Source organism: Canis lupus, chromosome 16 (assembly GCF_011100685.1).
Source record: "Canis lupus familiaris isolate Mischka breed German Shepherd chromosome 16, alternate assembly UU_Cfam_GSD_1.0, whole genome shotgun sequence".
Classification (NCBI taxonomy): domain Eukaryota; kingdom Metazoa; phylum Chordata; class Mammalia; order Carnivora; family Canidae; genus Canis; species Canis lupus.
In genome coordinates, this window is record NC_049237.1 from 46,193,214 (window position 1) to 46,213,973 (window position 20,760).

Consider the following 20,760-nt stretch of genomic DNA (forward strand, 5'->3'; position numbering starts at 1 on the left):
AGGCTGTCCTACAGAAAAGGAACAGCTGGGGAGGGAGCAGAACCATACATAGCCAAAGGCAGGTGTTAAGTGTGAAAAAGGTAAGGTCCTGGGGGTGCAGAGACTGTGTAAGGTCGGGAGACCCAGGCCTGCTCTCAGCTCTGCCACCAACAGGATAGGTGACTGCCAGCTACTTTGCCTCTCTGGGTCTCCAGGAAACCAGCTTCGTATATTCTTCTAGGACCTCTTCACTGAAGCTAAAGTATATGGAGGGAAATTTTAGCTTAGTGTAAAGAAAAATCTTCTAATACAACTGCTCAGGAAAGAAACAGAAGTTTTTCCTAGAAGACGTGTCTTAGCAACTAAGCAGGTATCCAGTGACCAAGTGTCTGGATCTGATCTGGGTCTGATCTGTGTCTAACCTCTGATGTCTCTTCCAAATTCTTGATGTTCTAGACCGTTTTACATGCATTATTACTGCTCGCTTTTTACTTTATCATAATAAAATGTTATTTTAAAGTAAGATTATCATAGATGCTGCTATTCATATAAGATAGTAGCAAGTTTGGGCAGCCCCGGTGGCTCAGCGGTTTAGCGCTGCCTTCAGTCCAGGGTGTGATCCTGGAGACCCTGGATCGAGTCCCACGTTGGGCTCCCTGCATGGAGCCTGCTTCTCCCTCTGCCTGTGTCTCTACCCCTCTCTCTCTCTCTCTCATGAATAAATAAATAAATCTTAAAAAAAAGATAATAGCAAGTTTGAGGCTAAATGTTAATGCTTTCCATGTTACTTATTTTAATAATTTGTAACACAGAATGCTATCATCAGTGTGTAAATTGCCTTTATTCTCGGCACTGATAAAATTTTCTCTTTCAAGTCACAGCAGCATAGTTATTCTTAGTGTCATCTTTTTTGCATAGACTAATACGAACCTCCTTTACCAAGAAATCAAAATAGAAATGTATCTCAACTAAGAAATTCCCCTGAAATTCACTGTAGTTATTAAAAACAAACCAAAAACATTTCTTAAGTTTTAATAAGATACAACAATTCAAAGTATATCTAAATAACTGATGCTTTATCTTTGATTTTTAAGGCTTGTCGTCTGAACCCTGCACTGGCAGAGGAACTTCACTGTTTACTTATTCGTCAAAGGATTTAGACCATGACGCATTTCAACAAAGATCATCAACCCTAACACCTTAGAATGTGTGTATTTTCATAGGAGCTGTGTTTGGTTATATTCTGCAGCCCAAGTTACATTACCCTGGGTATTTTAAGCTGATGACATGTTACCTTCATTCTTAAATCTGTAATTTTGCAACTCAAAACCCAGCTATAGGATCAAATTGCTAAGAGAGGCCCAAAAGAAGATCCAGCTCTTAGGCCTACAGACTGGCCTATGTCACATCAAATACAGAAAACCATTCCATAAAGCAAATACCTTTTTCTTTTCTTTAAATAGAGCATCCAAAAGACTTAGTGCAGTCTTAGCTGTAATTCCTTCAGAAATATAAATGCCACCAAACATAAAAAAAAAAAAAACACAACCACCATTTGAAAGTTTAATTCCTTAAATTTCTTTGATCCTTAGTTTTGTGAATTCTGGGTAGATTATTAATTTTAATTTGTTGTCATTTAAAATTTTTAATTTGAGATTTACAAAACTAATAAGAAATAAAAAGAAATTTAAAGAAACTTTCAAATAATGTTGTTAAATAAATTTGTGTAGCATTTATACTTCTGAAGAAATTAAAGTTACAACTGCACTAAGTCTTTTGGGATATCTTGTATTCTTAAAAAAATATTTTTATAAATAATTGGTTATAAACTTCAAAAAAAGTTTAAGAAATTGCTTAGAATCTGGCCTCTCCACATCTCCCTTAAAGATCTAAATGAGTAAAATAACGGCTATATTCCTGATAATTGGTTAAGTAAGATGTTTCTTTGTGCTTAATTTTTTAGAATTAAAAAACCTTAAGTGTATGTCAAAGCAAGTAAATATGAGTCTCAAATCATCTATCAATATAAGAACTGCAATTAAATATGCTAAAAATTTAAATTAGCAGGAGGCTTTTCTTATATTAATGAAGTCTATGAAGACAAAAGTTGATAATAAAAACCGCGGGATCCAGATGGAGAAGATGGTATAGCGGTGTGCATCTGTGAAAAATACTCTGAAAACAATGTCGTAAAGATACCTTCCTGATGCTTTCTCTGTAAACATACTAGACTGATGTGACTTTATTTTATAAATCACAATCATCCTTTCTGAAAGTGGATCTAACCAAGATCTCATATTAGTATAACTAATACGCAGTCACTAAAGAAGTATCGTATGGGAGGAAATTACTTGTTCTTGTTTTACACTCTGGTTTTTCCGTATTACTTGAACTTTGTTTTGTCTCTATATAAAAGAAAGCAATTTCCATAGACTCAGGCCTGTGTGATACCCTCAAAGGATCACATACTTCTCCCTTAAATCTCTGAAGACAGATAAACTTAAACCATCCCTGAAAACTAATCCTTTTCTTTTAAAACCTCTACTCAAGACTCTCTATCTTCCCCCACTAATATGTTTCAATATATCAAGTCCACGATAATATTTTGTAATACCTCGCTTAAATCTCTTTCTACAATATATAAGCCCACTTGCTTCGTATTTGTTCTCTTAATACCATCATGTGTAATATTCCTTCAACCATGTGAAGATCTAAATTCCCAACCAGTCTTTTCTCCTCACTTAATCCAGTCCCTTAAGCCTTTAAGAATCCTAAAATAGAAATGTAATAAGGCAGCACTTGTTCGCTTTAACCGCACACTTAATAGATTAGCTATTGTTTTTCATCCCAAAGTCAAGGCCACTTTTTTAAATGAAACATTAAAACACAGGTCTGAGGCATCATGTGTCGTAGGAACTTGACATGTGTCGTATGTGGTGATATGCTACCCTTAAATGTCTTCAGTGAATCGATATAAAATGTAAAATTTCAGTTTACTGTAGCTACCCTACAGCTGGTACTTCTGGCACGGGGAAGCCCTTGCACACTACGACTGCTGCAGACCATAGCAGACCCCCTCCCTGTGAGTGGCCAAGCAGTCTTTAACTCAAGTGAATTGAGGTTTTCAGATCATTAACCTTAAAATCAAAACTTCTAAGATTCCTTATAGCTGTTATGAAAAAAAGCTAAAATTTATGTTAAAGAAAGACTGAGGACTCAAAATGGTTATTTTGCTCATTTGCAGTATAAACTTTTAACAGCTTTGGCTTAATTATGCATAAGGTGGGCATTACCAGTAACTATGTTATGAGGAGTTCCCGGGGTTTGGTGATCTCACGTTGCTTCTTTTATTTGAATGTGTCTTTTCTGCATCCGTCTTTTCCGCAACCCTGTGAGGGATAATTCTTATTCATATAAACAGCCAACTTCAGGTTTTTTATCTTTTTCTGAACTGCCAAATATCAGTTTGGTTTGAAAAAAAGGATCAAAGAGCTGTGATGAAAAGAATCTCAAAGATAAAATTTGGTTCACTAATTTTTAATCATTTATCTTTCAGAACTTACATTTCATATCAAGAACTTGGCAGGTAGGACCTAGCAATGCCATAATCAATACCACTTTAGTATAGAAACAGTATTGTTCTTTCATGGAATTCAGACTGAATTTTTGCCTATTAATCATTTTGCTTTCAATGCTCCCAGGTAGGGGGGCAGTTCTAGAAGGAAAAGTGTTTTATTATCACTGCATAATAGTGGTGAAAACTGATTAAATGACTTGTTCATGGCCCTGCTATTAATAACAAAACACCTTACCCTGGATTTCACCTAACGTCCTGACAAGTCTGCAAGACTTGATGATAAATCATGTCCCCTACGTCCCTGAAGTAAATTCCCACCTCGGATTCCCTGTCTCCCCCACTGCTGCCCATTCTTCAAAGTTCGGCTCCTATCTCTCTCTCCCTAACACATCATTTCAAGCACAAATTTGGCTCTTCTCATTCACCCTAAAAATCCTAGTTTTCACATATTCATTCTGTGTCTGGAGAAAGGCAGCCAACTTTGTATTTCCTTGCAGAAGTACTTACTTATGTGCATGGTGCTTTCTACAAAAAAAAAAAAAAAAAAAAAAAAGGTATTTGATAAATATTTGAACTGCTCAAAGTGTTTCAACCTCATTTTTTGAGATATAAGTACCTTAAACATCATAGAGCTCAGTGATTCATTTTTTTGTATTTTATTGCTTCAAATGCTTCAAACTATGGGAAATCTTTGGTAAAAATAAAGACAATAAAATTTTCACAATAACTTTCCACAAAGCATTGCACAACAATGTTCTTCAATACACATGAAATAATACAGGAATGTTCGGAGTCCTCAGTGAGGAGAGTTAACTGTACAATAGTCATAGTTCTTCATTTTAAAACAAAACTGTCTTCATAAATATTTAAAATATTTCCTAGGTTCTTATCACATATTAACATTTGTATTTCAATCAGTGTGTTGAACTTTATTTATATTATTATTAAAATAAAAACAATAAAAGAAATGGGTTTTTCTGTTGCCTATGACAGCATTAAGCTCTGCCCCACCCCAACTCTGCTCACTTCACACGAAACTAGAGGGAGGTAACTAACATACAAATCAATATGGTTCTCAATCAAGCCCTCTGTGGAAAAGAGGAAAATATTTCATGTCTATTGTTACACAGACATTTCTCTGGTGGTTTATTTGTGCAGTCTCAAACTTGACCAGTTTTCAGTTGATCTAAATGACTTCTCAGCTCAGGACACAACTCAATTAGCAGCAGTTCCATCAGCACCTGAACCAAGAGAGAAGAAAAAAAGTAGAAAAAAGTGGTGTTTTGTGTTTTTTTTTTTTTTCCCCTCTAAGGCTTGACTCAAAGTATTGATGTCTATGAGAAAAGTCTAATTTTAGGTCTGAGTTGATTCTCCGTAAGTCATTCTCGAATGATTAGAACTAATATAAACTCCATTTAGTATCAGATTGATTTGTTTCAGGGTCTCCCTGCCATCATCACACCATTGACAATATTTAGTATTGCTAATTATAACCAGATGACTGGGAAAGAGACTGCTTTCCTGAAATAAGAAAATTAAGCAGTCATGCAAAACTGTTATATGCATCAAGGCAGGAGGGACACCTGGTCTGAGAGCACGAGAAAGCCATACACACTAGAGGCACTCTTTTTCTTTTTCTTTTACCCAACTGAACAACTGAACAGTCAGACAGATAAATGTGAATCAGAGTAAATAAATGGATTCAGAACGAATAACAAGAATAATTAAATATATGAAGGGTTAAAATCACCCCTGTATGTGAACAGAAATGTAAAATTGAATTGACAATAGATCCTCTGGTTGGCTTTAAATTACTCACGTATAATAGATGCTTATTGGCTCTTGTTTCTTGCAGCGCATTGAATATTTTTATTATACCGTGACGGGCATTTTGCTGTCCAACAAGGCTCTGAAGCGTATCTGAAAAATTAAGTTTACATTCTATGCTGTTACTGATAAAGTGCACAATCCATTCATATTCAGTGAAGGAGACGTACATGATGTATACGCAACAAAGAAAGGCGGTGGGGCGTAAGGCACAAGAACAAGCAGTTCTTTCAAATGTGTAAACGGAAAATAAGTTTAGAATTTTTCAGAAGGCATTTATACAAACTACAAACTTAATACACAGCTACCCAACCAAAAATTAACCTCTCTAAACAGTATACGTTAGCAGGACTTTAAGGCACAAAATTTATTATCTGTCCTAATACATTTTTTTAATTAAAAGAGAGCATTATAACCACTACTGTTCTTATTAAGATTCTCAGTATAATTTCTTAGCAAAGGACATGCTTTAAAAGAAACGAAAAAGTGTGATCATTCTTCTTGCTGTAATAAAGTTTCCTGAGAGAGGTAAGTGGGGTTAACATTCCCTTTTTATCCGTGTGCTTTTCAGGACCAGAAGCCAGGCCTCACCTGGAATGTTTTCAAGAAGCTTCTGCTGTGCCCTCTGTTTTGTTTCCTGACTTCGTTCTTTGCTTCTGATTGTGGTCGGTGGTGCCAATTTCCCATTTGGCCAAAAAGCATCCCGGAAAACATTGATGTAGTAAACCAACATTTGCTCACTGAAAATCCAGCTCACTGTGTCCCGGATTTGTCTTTAAAAAAAAAAAAAACAAAGAAAACAAAAAAACAAAAACAGAGAAAACTTCTTGGATGAGGTTTTTAAGAATTGTTTATTCTCAAAAGGCATTTATCAACGGGTGGGTTAAGATACAGGCCTGATCTAAATGTCTGATGAATAAACTAGGAATTGGATTTTTAAACTCTGGCTCCGAAAGATATTTTTTATTTTGGTGGTGCTGGGTGACCATCCATCCATTCCTGGAGCTCACATTTCCGCTGGTACTGACCTCTCCATATGTCTGCCAGGCAGCACCCTGCAATCTGTAAAGACAAGAACCTCGAGGAGACCCACATGTGTGAAGCTTACAGCTACTCTGTGCACAGTACGTGATACACTGACTTCTCCATGAAGTGATGTAGACGGAAAACATAAATGCGCTTTTGCACTGTTAAAAGCAGTCTGGAAAGCTCCCCTGAGCTCCCGAAGTCTTAGGGGGACGACTCTGGCTCTTTCACTAGCTGTCTCTTGGGGTTGCTGTGGCAAGCACGCTGGGCAGGGTGCTGTGACCCAGGCTGAAGCATCTCATGTGCTCACTAGGCAAGAGGAAAGAAAGGTGCTACCTGCCATCCTCGAGTAGAGGCCTTGGGAAAGATACGCTGCTATCTAGAGTGTTCTGCGTTTCCCTGGGAATGAAAGTTGGGCAGACATTTGACTTGCACAGGTTACAAATAAATGGCTTTCCTCTGGTCGTCCAGCTCTTCCACATAACCCTATCTCATTAGGCAGCGGTAACAGCCCACCCCATTCCAGGATGCCCACAGTTCGAAGAGCCCAAGAGCAGTTGTGAGATTGGGAGGGGAAAGGGGGGTAAAAATCATCTTGACGGTGCCAGAAAGACCTGAAATTTCAAACTCGATTCATGAATAATAGTAAGTCAAAAAGCCCTTCAAGAATTTGATTTTCCAACCATGTAAAGGGACAATAGAAGATTTTCAGAAACTATCTGAAATAGAGGTTTCAAGCCTGAGTACTTTGCCCAGGAATCAATTACAACTGATGTCTAAACTATCATGGGTCAAAAATATGTTAATTCTAAAAAAAAAAATAAATAAAAAAAAATATGTTAATTCTGTTTGTAACTACATGTCTCCCAGGATACTTCCCTATACTGCTTAGAACTGAGCAGTTCGGGGGCCCCTGGGTGGCTCAGTGGGTTAAGTGTCTGCCTTCGGCTCAGGTCATGATCTCAGGGTCCTGGAATCGAGCCTCATGTCAGGCTCCCTGCTTAGCACAGAGTCTCCTCTCCCTCTGCTCTTCCCTCTGCTCATGCTCTCGCTCTCTCACTCTAATGAATAAATGAAAATCTTAAAAAGAAAAAAAAAACCGGGCAAATTCATATCTAGACCAAATAATTTTATTAATTTAATGGGACTTCTGCTTTAAGAGAGAACTACCAACCTGCCTACCTAAAAAAATCTACATGTAACTGCAGACACCTTGTTTTTTCTGTAGTCTTGTTTTGAGTTACTCACTGGAACCACATGAAGAAATTAAGTAAGAAAATTTCAATTTGCAATTTAAAATCAGGTAAGTGACTCTTACCAAAGGCCATAGCCTAGGATTTTTCTATCAATTTAAATCTGACTCTCAATTAGCCAAAACCATAGGAAGCTTCTGAATCAATTCTGGTATGTGAAATTATAGCTGGTACAAGGCAAGAGGCACATATTGTACTGCTGCTTAATTTTCTGATGTGTCATCTCTGCTAAAGGCAAAAATAGCAAAGGGCCAGGTGCTCCATCATTTGTCTACCTGATAAGAAGCCCATTGAAATGAACAGCCTGAAAACCCTCTACATGATGCTTCTCCTCCAAGCCCCACAAAAATAACTGCCAAATGTATTCGTGGCTCACAAACCACAGCTGCTCATCTTTTAAGTGAGAGCCAGTATCGCAGGTAGGAGCAAGAAAGTATGCATGATTTGCTGAAACGGAAAAAGAAAATAAATTAGCAAGTCTGGAGTACTGAGAAATATAGGGCCATTGTAGAATTCTTTTTATCTAAGGCCTGTCTACATAATAGTTAAGGGATTTGCATTAGACTGAAATGGTAAGTTATGCAGGCCATGTTTCTGATTAAAACAAAAGCCTAGGACACTAAGTCAATGACATAAGCCACTAATATCATTCTTTAAAAATCTCAGAAATCGAAGGAAACTTTTCCTTATGACTACAAGGAAAATATATTCTATTTGTGAAAGAAGAAGAAGACAACCTGTTCTCCACTATGTTTCCTTACATATTTATGATTTACATGATAAACATAAGTACAAGATTACTATGATGGTTTTAACAACTACCATCTGATCACTTGGGACTATCTGATCATTTCATCTGGAAACGTATTTTGCTCTACAAAAAAAGTGATTTCTTCCCCTTGTCTTTTAGCAAGTGACTCAACATTTTTATTGTGCAGGAAGTCACAATGTTGATCTCTTGAAGAGTTCCATATATAGAACTGGAGTTAAACTCTTATGTATCTGGATAATGGATATAGCTTAGGATATACACATGGCTTCCAACAGTGCTACAGGCTACACACCTATATCTCAATGGGTGGATATTAACTAGTAAGAGCAATGACCATTTTAATGTTTATCCCAACTGGGGAAAAAAAAACAAACATCATTTGCTTTTCCCTCCAAATAAATACCTGCCATGTGATGCTCATCCTACTTTCATTTTGATTTAGAGTCTAAGCCTTAAACATAAAAACGCTATACCCAAGATATTCAAACTGGACATCATGATCCAAAGAGAACTTTACAGAACTTTTCAGTTTTCACCTTTGTTTTTCAGATTTATGCTTTTAAGTAATCTCTATACACCCAACATGGGGCTCGAACTCACAACCCCGAGATCAAGAGTCTCACGGTCCACCAATGGAGCAGCCAGCTGCCCCCACAGAACAGCATTTTCTGACCCTTGCAGCCAGAACGCTGAAGCTAACTTAAGCTTTGATCATTTAGCTCACCGTGCATTCTGTGAAAGAAATTCTTTCAGAAACCTGTCTTCCTATCCAGTCTTAGAATCACAGCAGAAAAAAAAAAAAAGAAAAAGAATCACCGCAGAAACAAAAATGAGAAAATACAATATCTTCAGCTAGAGAGATCACTGGCTACTACACCACAAGTATAGGAAATGGACTTTTAGGGCGAAGAATAAGGCATGAATTCAAATACTAATTTCAAGCAACTTACTTGTTGATAGTTCTTCCAAAAGTGACCTGAACAAGAGCAATTAATGTTCTTCTCACCCATTTAAACACTAAAATAGAAATCAGAGGAAAGGAATTAGCAGAGCATATCACAATTATGGCATTTTTACAGCTGCAAAAAGCATAAATCATACCATTTGACTCAAATCTCCGAGTCCTGACACCAAGTCAAGACTATGTAGAATTTGGGTCTAGGCTAGCAAACTTCTGTCCAAAAATTCTCCCTAAGCTTTCACTTTCTACACAGCAACTGATGAGATAAAGCCTCATTTTTATAGCTTTTCAATGCCTGAACAGCAGCTGAGCTAGCAAGTAGAAATAAGACTTCATTTTACACGTCCCCAGGCTACTTACATGTCTGTTTTCTGCTAACAGACAGTGCAATGCCTATTTTAGATTTCTCTCTGGCTTGTCGAACCCAATTTTCTCACACACTGCTCTGAATGAGAAACATCTGTAGTCAAATATTGACAAATATTTTGAAATATTAATGAATTGGTGGGTTGATCTTCCCATTTGGATAGTAGTTTGTAGATCACTGCATATTTTTATATATTTTATGCCTCTGGGAGAAAGGTGACCTGCAAAGAGCCAGGACCCTGAGTGAGATGAGGATCAGGTGCTCTTCTAGGCTGTCTCACAGAGCAGCTGGGCACGGACAAGGTGCCCTGAGCCTCACCTCCTCATCTGTTCAAGGACAAGAGTAATGTGTGATTTTCTGCTTTAAGGATCTTGTTGATATTTTATGTGAGTGTCGTGAAAGGTTCTACAGATCTAAATTTTTATTACTAACATGGAGACACATTTTTATAGGTACAGGATATGAATATAAGCCAAAAGAAGGCAAAGGAATACTATGAGGATATCTTAGGTCTACAAATTGGAATCTAAACCAAATTTTCCATCTGGATAAATTCACATCCCTTCGTTGAAATATTTAGCTACTCACACATAAGCAAATGAGAAATTCGGACTTGGGTGTAAGAGTTCAGGGCTCCTGCCCCAGTAGGGAATCCTAAAAGGACTAAACTCACAAGCACCTCTGTACAAGGGAGAGCACCCAGGCGAAATCAACAGTTAACACGGACTTGGCACTGGACTTTAAAACATTCTAAAGTCATCTCTGACTTTTTAGATGGATCTAAGTGTGTCCATTTAAAGTAGCGTCATTCATCTTTCAAGTGAGAGACAAGTCCTGGAATCAGAATTCTGCTTCCAAAGTGCCTTTAATTTTTTATGGACCTCAGAGCACGCTGAGAGCATGCAGACTTGTTCGTTAGGCTGGGATTTAGGCCGGGAGGAGCGTGCCTGCCAGGGATGATAGCTTCACCCTGGCTTTCTAGGGCAGGCGAGAGGCAGCTCACATGCAGAGGGTCTGAGGACAGGGGCAGGTCTCAGAAGAATGCCTGATGGACAAGTGACAGGTATAAAATTTTTAAAGACTATCTTACGCCCTTTTGTACACTGAATAGAGCAGGAGCCAAAAATAATAAATGTCTTTGGTGCAAATTCTCTCCCGTCATGGATCTGGGCCTTTACCACTTTCCTCCTAGCCCGTCCCGGCTGCCCGTCCCCACGCCACACAGGAAACAGTCCTGGTATTCCTTCAAGGACTCATTTGTTCAGAGACAGAGCAGCTGCAGCGACACTAGGATTTTGCTGATGGCAAGTATATCTCATCTCATTATAAGTGATGTTCTATTTATTCCCCTCTGAAATGTCACTAGCAAAACCAAATTTGCTTCCAAGAGCAGGCATATGATGGAGGATAACCACGCTGCAAAGACAAGACTTTGAGCCCGGCTCCCGTCCACCGCGTCTCCCCATCTCTCTGCATCGCTAAGACTGCACCCGTGCCCAAAGGCGAATGTGGTGCTTCCTCATTCCTATCAACTCTGTGGGAAACAGGGAGGCCTCAGGGTTCAATGGGCCAGGTTTCACCCAAAGTCAGGGTGGAGAGCTAGCTGTTTCTGCCTACAGTGAACCAAGTGAAACGTCCATATACATCTGAGAGTGTCTAAAATATGGAACAGGGATGTTTTTTTCATTTGGATGGTAGTCTATCATGGACAGCTCTTAATCTACCTATCCCCCCATTTCTAAAGCTCAGCTTACTTCTATCTTTTCGTTAATGAAATTATGCTAAAATGAACATCCTTACGTATCAATCTCTGCCTGTAGTTTAGAAGTGAGTCCACTGCTTAACGTGAATTGCATTTTTGGAAGCCCTGTGTTGTAAATTCACTGGAGGAAGCATCTACGTCTCCTGTACCTCTGTTTCTCCTACAGAGTGATATCTAAAGCATATGCTTCCGAAGTGTTGGCTGACTGTTTTAGCTTTGGCTTATTCATGACCAAAATAATTAATTCTGGCACTTAAAACTCCCAGCCCACCTTCCTCACCCCATGGAAAAAGATGCTAATCTGAGCACACACAGCATAGGACAGTCCCAGGGCAACATATTCCTGGTTGGTGGCATGACTGTGCCTTGCTAACCCTTACTCCTCTCATGTGTGTCCTTTCCTAGGCCGTCAGGGGTGCCTTTAGGCACCTGTCCTGTATCTAGCCAGCCTGGGGCTCCAGGTACATGGAGTACACTGGCCTCCTGGTTTAGAGTGTTGGGGGGCTGTGGAACGTGTGTGTGGGCAGAGGCTCCTATTCAGGACTCGAGACTTGGCCAAGCAGCACACTCTGACCTCTTACCCAAGTACCATTTTGGGGGAGAAGCACCTGTGTGGATCTTAACAAGAGTATTTTTTATAAAGATTTTATTCATTTATTCATGACAGACACAGAGAGAGAGGGGGACAGAGACACAGGCAGAGGGAGAAGCAGGCTCCATGCCGGGAGCCCGACGTGGGACTCGATCCCGGGTCTCCAGGATCATACCCGAGGCTGCAGGTGGTGGTAAACCACTGGGCCATCAGGGCTGCCCTTAACAAGAGTATTTTAATCCCCTTCATGCTCTTGTTTCTTCTAAGGACATCCCCCTCAAGTACTACTAGGGAAACACTTCTCGACCTTGGTGCTAACTCTTGCACAGGCCAGCTCTGCTGCGGGTGGCTCACTTGCGCAGATAGGAAGCTGAGCAGCATCCCTGGCCCTTACCCACAAGGTGCCAGTAGCACCACTCCCCCAAGCTGTAACAACCAAACATGTTTCCAGGTATCACCAAAGGTCCCCTGAGGGACAAAATCCCCTCACCCTTCCAGGCATAACCACTCCTCTATGGGAACAAAGGTAGCTGAAGGGCAGGGTTGAGGCATGCCTGCGTCCCTGGCCAGAGTACGCTGCACCCTAACAGCACCAGAGCCTCACCTTGAGCATCACGGCTCCTTCCTTGGCTATGCAGAATTATTTTTTGTATACATTTTGGTGATAAAGCAATGAGGCTATGCTAAATCACACAAAGGAAATTCAAAGATGAATTTGTTCATCTGTATTCAGAGGAACATGGTCTAGGGTAGCTCGGACCCCAAATTCCACAAGGACAGAGATGATCACGTCTTCAGGTTGTGGCCTCAGATTCTACTGTGGTAGCTGGTTGGCTCTTAAAAGTACCTGCTGACGAGTGGATGGATATAAATACACATCTGACTCGGGAATAAAGGGATATTAAGAGTGGGTGTGTGGAACCACTTAACAGCAACTACCATTAAATAATAACAAAGAAGCTTACTTCCTCGAAGCTCAAAGATCTCCCCAATCAACATGAAACACGGTTCAGCCAAGGCGTCTTTCCTCCCATCCACATCATCACCATAATCCGACAGGTCACTGTCCTCCTCTGCCTCCTCCTGCAGGTACAGGAAGGTCAAAGGAAACAGATCACTTACGCAAGAAAGTCGGTAGAGTCCTCAAGGGTAAATTCCAAACTGTGTGCTCACATTTCAACCTTAAAAACTCTTTCGACTTTCCCACATGCAGAAATCTGTGCATTCTCTACAGCAGGGCAAAATGTGTATCTAACCTCAGGGGAAAGCTTGATGTTAAAACCTTATTCAAGGTTTAAAGTAAGTTTTAAAAACCTCTATCATTGTATTAATAAGGAGTGAATTAGTAGGTAACAGAATAGTGTTCTAGCCACTGAATTTTAAAAGACCTTTAAATTTTTTTAAAAAGATTTATCTATGGACAGTGTGCATAAGTGTGTGGGGAGAGGGGCAGGGGGGAGAGGGGTAAAGGGAGAGAGAGAGCGAGAGAATCCTCAAGCAGACTCCCCACTGAACACAGCGCCCAACACAGGGCTCGACCTCAGGAACCTGAGATCATGACCTGACCTGAAATCAAGAGTCGGACACTTAACCAACTAAGCCACCCAGGTGCCTGATTTTAAATTCACTATTTTTTTAGGGACTCCTGGGTGGCTCAGTGGTTGAGCGTCTGCCTTTGGCTCAGGTCGTGATCCCAGGGTCCTGGGATCGAGTCCCACATCAGGCTCCCTATGGGGAGCCTGCTTCTCCCTCTGCCTACGTCTCTGTTTCTTGTGAATTAATAAAGTCTTTAAAAATAAATAAATAAATTCACTGTTTTTTAAACACATGTATATTTCAAAGTAATGTCATTATGTTAAAGCTCTGACCCAAGCTCTGATTCTGTATTTCAGCTCCTCTCATTTCCTGATCTGCATATCAGCAAGTTTCAATCCAAAACTCATTCTATGCCAAGGACCAGGCTCATGTCACGGAGGAGCAAACAGAAGCAAGGCCAAGCAGGTTCCTTCTGATGTTGGCAGAGAGGCAACAGCTGAAGCTGGGGCCCAAGCAGAGGGCTAATGACAGCACTGTGGGGACTAGATGAGCAGAGGAGAGGGCGGAGAAGTCACAGAGAGCTGGGAAGTCACCTCACGGCAACATCGGATGCTGCGACAGGTGGACGGAGGGTAAACGGGAGAGGAAGCCACTGGACGTGGCCCCCGCACTCACCTTCAGACACCAATCTCATAGACTGATTGAGCCACATGTAAACTCCCAGAGGCTCAGGAATAAATGGAGAGGTCATGCGGGCAAGCTAAGCGGGTGTGGCCAGACCCTGCAAATACGGCTGCCAAAGGGCCCAGGCGGGAGAGATGCTGGTGAGGGAAGCAGGTTTGCACACAGAGACCCGAGCACGGTGCAGATGCGCTCTGCGCTGTGCACAGATTTCTCCTGGCTCAGAAGGCAGGGAAGCAGCACATTCTTTTCCATCATCAGCTCCTTCTGTCCAAATTCATTAAACCAATCCTGCTGAAGAGGCAGTGGCCTTTAGCAACCAGCACCAAGGAGGCAATGAATGTCTCTATAAAGAGACGCCAATTTCCAGGATGGTCTTGTGCAATTAGCTGAAGAGCCACAAGAAGGGGCTTCAATGGCCCAAACTTGAGTGAGGAGCTTACTCTGCAGGGAAGCCTGAGGTCCAGAACACAGAATCGCCAAATGTCTGCAGTCTCTCCCTCTACTCGCTTCTCTACCCATGTATGTCACTCCAAACTCATCTTGCTTCAGAATATCCCATCAGCCCACTCCAGAAGCCTTCCTTTCCAGTCCAACGACCCCCTGACTGTCCCTCTATCCCGACCTTCAATACGACCTCCAGCTGCCTCTCATGGTGACCCCACCTCTGGACTGCTGGCCTACGGCTTTTACAGGGGCTCCCCTACAACCTCCCAGCCACATTTCACTTACCAGCCTTGTTATTGCTCTTCTCTGTATCTTAACTCTTGCAAGTAGCTTGTAAGGGAGCACAAGCGGGTGTCCCCAAAACATAACAGCGATTGTAACTGACAATGAATGTATTTGCCTTTTCCCTCATTAATAGCATGCTTTCAACAAATATTCGGTACTTCAAAAAACCTTCAAAAAGACATTCCCCTAAATCTGCTGCAAAAATGGCACAACCTTTCGACAGCTCACCTCTTTTTTTAAGATTTTATTTATTTGAGAGAGCAAGAGATAGCGAGAGATAGGGCACCTAAGCAATGGAGAGAGGGAGAAGCAGAGTCCCCACTGAGCTGGGAGCCTGACATGGGACTCGATCCCAAAACCCTAGGATCATGAGAACTAAAGGCAGACAATTAACCGATTGAGCCACCCAGGCATCCCGACAGCTCACCTCTTGATGGGAGAAGAAGTCGCGAGGAAGTCTTTCCAAAAATGAGGATAATGAAAAAGTGGGTTTTTTCCCCTGCACATCAATCACCTTGAGGTAGTCAGGAGAAGGGCTCAAAAAGGCATAAAGTGCTTCACTCTGACACAGTCTTTCATCTGAAAGCAGATTCTGCGGAGGAAAGAGGGTCCATTACTCTTACGGAGGAATAGATGCGTGCTGCTGGAAACCACCACCAATAAAGGCAAGCAAGGTGCAAATGACTGTAATGGGGGTTTATTTTCATAATGCCGAACCCCAAACCTTTTCCCTCTGCCCCTGAAACAGAACACATCAGACTAATTCCAATGATCTTAATTGCAAGCAACCCTCTCCAGGTTAGCTGGAGCACCCTTATCATCCTGCCTGCAGGAGATGCCATGTGGACAACAGGACTCACTGCGGTTTGCACTGCTCAGTGCAACAAACAACTCCCGCTTTGCACACAGCTCGCAGACCCAGGGACCACTGGGGTGTTGGAGCAGTTTATATCTTTGACACTGTTTACATATTTGACAAGGATCCCACTCGACCACCCTCCCATGGCTGTGTTCAGACTTTGTACATCAGCTGAAAAAGAGCACTGTGAGCTGTCACATGGCACTGTCTGCTAGGCAGGACTTTTCTCACTGTGCTGCCATCTTCCAAGCAGTCCTTGTTTACATAATTACATAACTGCTTTTATTAGCCCTTGAACTAGAAACTTCCTAAAGTTCTTTATGTGCTTGTCCAGCCTTTGGAGATAGGAAAGAACATAAATTAAGTTTATGTACAAGCAAGTGCTACTGACAGGACAGGGAGATTAACAATGTGACCACAGGAATGTCTAAATGTCTAGTATTAAAAGAGTCAGGGTTTAATGTGAGTTCACTCCTATGTGGAACTTAAGAAACAAAACAAACAAGCAATGGGATAAAAAGAGAGCGGCAAACCAAAAAACTGCCTCTTAACTCTAGACAGCTGGTGGCTCCCAGAGGGGAGGGGTGGGGGGATGGACGTAGGTGAATAGGGATGAAGGGGTGCACCTGCTGTGATGAGCGCTGGGCATCGTATGGGAGTGTTGAGTCACTACACTGTACACCAGAAACCAATAGGACAGTGCACGTTAGCTACTGGAATTTAAATAAAAACTTGAAGAAAAAAGAAAGATACAGGGTTTAGGAATAATAAGACCAGTGGGAAATAGTGCCCCATTTACGACATAATCCCCTTGGGAGAGAGGGACACTGGAGCACACAGCACCTCTGATGTCAGAGCCTGGGGTGGCAGGAGAGGTTAAGATCGAATCTTGGAGGACTTGAGTCCAGGACAGTCATATTACGTTTGTTCAGGCGAAGGTTGAAATCCAATCAACTCTACGACCTTCCCTGGCATAGGCGTGCACCTGTGAGAACATCCCACTCTCCCTCACTGGGGACAGGGGAGGGGGACGACCAACATTCCCTGGTTGTTAGCTTCCTTTGTCCTGTGGAAGGCTGGTCTGGAAATGGGCGAGCTCTGCCTCAGATGGAGCGAAGGTTACGGGGCAAGAGGAGCTGGTGTCACTACTGCCTTCCCTGGCCCCAGAGCCCAATAAATAGGCCTTTATTCCTTTTGAGGAGTATGAAGGGTTCATACAGATGGATTAGAAGGCATGAGATATTCTCTAACTTGATTACCTTTAGCTAATCTATACTCCAGCACTATTTCATAAAATAGTACGAAATGATCACAAGGATAAGTCTCAAACTTAATACAATCAACATAAATAAAGAAATCATTAAGGGTGATAAGACTTTGGCCTAAATTGTATTCTATTATGAAGGAAAATAATTTAAGTACATAGGAAAACTTAAGAAATTCTCACCGATGTTGGTGGGGCAAGGTGTAATTGGGGTCTAATCCTTTTCAAGCTCTCTGGGGATGGCAAGCCATTCCCAACTCGTTTCCCCCCAAACACTTACAAGATGTTATTCCATTCTAGTGAAGATCTCACTAGTGGGTGGGTGATGGGGAAAGGGGTAAGGCGTTCCAGGCCAAGTGCACAGCACGCGCACACCCAGCAGCAGGGCAGGGCGCCACTGGAGGGGAGTGCACGTCTGTGAGTAGGACAGGGGAAGGTGGCAGCAGGAATGAAGACAGAGCTAGCAGTGGTATGGCCAGGAATGACGAGCTAGATTATTAAATATCTGTGCAATGAGTATGCTTCACCAGGGAACCATTTTTCATAAATAGACATGCAAGTAAACATACACTCAGTGGAATTCCTTTTCCTGGAAGGTCCTGTGCACCCAATAAAAGACTAAGTAAACATTCTGCACCTTACTTTTCCTGTTTGTGGCTGGTGGGATAATACTTTGAAACTACAGTCTGCTGTAGGACCTAAATCTATTCGATGGTTAGGACTTTATTAACAGTCTCTGAGGAAATGAAAAATAGTCCAAAACATTACTTTCTGACTTAAAATCCTCTTGATTAAAAGACAGAAGGTCCCTAGAAACCAGTTTCATCTGGCTTAGCTCGCCTTGCTATGGTCCCCACGACCTAACAGCAGGGCCTCAGAGTGCAGTTTCTGTTGACACAGCAGCAGAACTCGCTAACCCACTTCCATCACCAACAATCCAATAAGGGCACGTGTGCGCCCCCCCACCCCTGCACCCCCGAAAGGGTAGGCACAGAGCGTGGGGTCTGCGGCACACCAGGGAAGGCCAAACAAACGGAGGCCCTCCCAACAGCAGAGGCTGGAAGGCAACAAGAGAGTCAACTGGAGCGTTCCCAAGCTACACACTTGAAGCTTAAAAAGCTTGGATTTTGAATAACACACGTCTGTTTCACACACAAGATCTTCAGTTCATCCGAATGACTTAATCAGGTACTGTGTTGGAGTGGGTTTATTTCCTAGACATTCTGAATCGGCATCAAAATGGGAGTATTTCAGTTTCAAATGCTCTTGTAAGAGCACTTAAACACTGATGATTCTCCAAACCAGTTCTGCCATAATTAAACTCACAGAGTTTTTGTAAGGTGTAAATTATTTTATTTCCTCAGGGAAATTTACATTATATTACATTAAACATTATATACACACACATTTATATTTTATGATATCATAAAATAAAAGCTTCCCTCAGGAAATAAAATAATTTGCACCTTAGAAAAACTTTAGGATACATATATACCTACAAATATGTATATCTATATATTTATATATAAACAATATATTGTTTATATTAATATTCATATTATATTTATTTAAATAAATATCATATATAAATATATAATGTATATAAGATATTTATAAAACTATATATATAAATAAAAAGAGAGACAGAGGAAGATAGGAATACATGGAAAAAAAGAAACTTATGCTTTCAAAGCAACTCTGACCTAAGCATATCTACTTTAACAAAGATCCACACTTCTGATTGGACAACTACGTTTTAATAAAGCCTTTACTAAGAATTTGGCAACAGCCATTATTTAGAATCCCAAGACTTCTAGCTACTACTACATAGGCAGAAAGTGTCTCATGAGGCCAAGTTCCATGCCTCCAAAAACCATAAGGGCTTTGGGGTCTGTGGTCTGAGTAACTTAACTAGACTCCGAATACAGAGGGCCCCACTAAGGAAAAATAAATAGTGGTTGCTATGAAGGATAATACACCTTTGGCCTTATTATCTAAAATGGACTGAAGGCAAACAATAAAGCATTTAGAGGAAATTAGGAGAATATCTTTAGGGCCTCAGAGCAGGCAAAGATTTCTCATCAAGCACTAAGGCATAACCATAAAAGATAAAATTGATATGTTGGGCTAAATTAAAACTGAGAACATCTGTTCACGAAAAGAAATCATGAGAGTGAAAAGGCCATCCACAGAAAGGGAGAAGATATTTGCCCCAGAAGTGGTCTGACGAGAGACTCCCATCCGGATCACACGCAGAACTCCCACAAAGCACTGTGGAAGAGACAGGCAACGGAACGGAGGTGCAGACTCAACCTGAGCAAACATTTCACAAAGAGAAACATCCATGTGGCCAACGCAACCCAGACTGGTGCCCTACTTCCTAAGCCATCAGGGAAAGGACCAGCAAGCACACAGACCCACCAGGATGACTAAGAAACCGGCAGGAAAGAGGTGGAGGTGAGCATGGGGAGCAATCGGAACCCTTCCACGCTGTGGTGACAGTGAAAAACCAGCTACAACCACTTGGACCAACTAAGAAACCCAGACCTGTAAGTATCCCACAGCATATATTCACCAAAAGACAAATGCTGGAAGCTTCTAGCAGCCTGCCCCTGATGGCCTCACCTGGAAACTGTCCAGACGCTCGTCAACAATGGGATGAATGGACTGTAGTGTATCCGCACAGTGACAAACCTACACAGTAGTGAAGACAAATCATCTACAACCAGAACAAGCTCTATGGACGGATCCCCTGAACGCAGCTGCTGAGTGAAGGCCGTCAGGCACAAAGGCGTCCACACTGCATGATTCCATTTATATGAAGTTCAAACACAAGTCCGTCTGTGTGGCTAGTTGTCAGGATCGTGACCGCCCCTGGGCTAGGGGCAATGATGGGAAGGTGGCAGGACGGTACTGATGATACTGTTTCCTGGCCTGGGTGCTAGTTACAGGGTGTGCTCAGGGGAAAAGGATAAAGCTGCACACAAGATAGCTGTACTGTACGTATTTCATATTTTTTATACTTTACATTTTGTGTGTGGGGGGGGTATATTTAATTATAAACAAACCACAACGATATTGTGAGGACCTGGTATGACGTATGAGAATGGGAAGTGAACAAGCAAGCTCTTAGGATGACGACAGTTTAACCCCAAATAACTAAATTTTCCTCTCATATCCAAAACTTTTCAATTGCTTACCTGTAAAAATTTATTTAATTGATTCTTTGATTTTTCCATAAACTTGTGATCTATAGATTTGAAAGGCAGCTTGCTAAGAGAAGGCAACTGGACTTTTTTTAAAGAAGGGAAACACTGTGGAAGAAAACATTAAATATTAACATCTTGAATCACATTTTCATGTTTTTTAAAAAAAGTTTACAATTATAATCAAAACAAACCAAATACCTTCCTCCTGCACTTTTTTTTTTTTTTTGAGGTTTAAGACCTTGAAAACTTGCCTGTTCTAATCAGGCTCAAGGGATCGAGAGGAACAGGACATGTGATGAGAAAAGCTACAGCTTGTCCCTAGGCCCATGACTGTCTGGGCTGGGCAATCCCGAGGCCAGGCTC

At 41.3% G+C, this 20,760-nt stretch overlaps 2 protein-coding genes across 8 annotated transcripts in view; one reads left to right on the top strand and one right to left on the bottom strand.

The window, feature by feature from the left end:
* The window catches only part of LRP2BP (LRP2 binding protein), a 28,151-nt gene extending 21,905 nt beyond the window's left edge, over positions 1-6,246 (top strand). The window contains exons 9-11 of one of the 3 annotated variants that reach the window (XR_005371630.1): positions 1,074-1,186; positions 3,536-3,565; positions 5,955-6,246. Coding sequence is in view for 2 of the 3 variants with exons in the window: in XM_038560396.1 (XP_038416324.1) it covers positions 1,074-1,139 (66 nt within the window). In the remaining variant the exon portion in view is untranslated. Of the gene's footprint in view, positions 1-1,073; positions 1,582-3,535; positions 3,566-5,954 lie in introns of those variants that run through there. The other 2 variants (XM_038560396.1, XM_038560395.1) reach the window with 2 other exon arrangements.
* The window catches only part of SNX25 (sorting nexin 25), a 142,967-nt gene continuing 126,396 nt past the window's right edge, over positions 4,190-20,760 (bottom strand). For 4 of the 5 annotated variants that reach the window (XM_038560394.1, XM_038560391.1, XM_038560393.1 and 1 more), the window contains exons 13-19: positions 20,389-20,502; positions 15,493-15,657; positions 13,082-13,199; positions 9,385-9,451; positions 5,975-6,156; positions 5,376-5,476; positions 4,190-4,797 (exon numbers count right to left, since the gene is read on the bottom strand). In XM_038560394.1, coding sequence (XP_038416322.1) covers positions 4,717-4,797; positions 5,376-5,476; positions 5,975-6,156; positions 9,385-9,451; positions 13,082-13,199; positions 15,493-15,657; positions 20,389-20,502 — 828 coding nt within the window. In that variant the 3' untranslated portion in view covers positions 4,190-4,716. Of the gene's footprint in view, positions 4,798-5,375; positions 5,477-5,974; positions 6,157-7,937; positions 8,110-9,384; positions 9,452-13,081; positions 13,200-15,492; positions 15,658-20,388; positions 20,503-20,760 lie in introns of those variants that run through there. The other variant, XR_005371628.1, reaches the window with a different exon arrangement.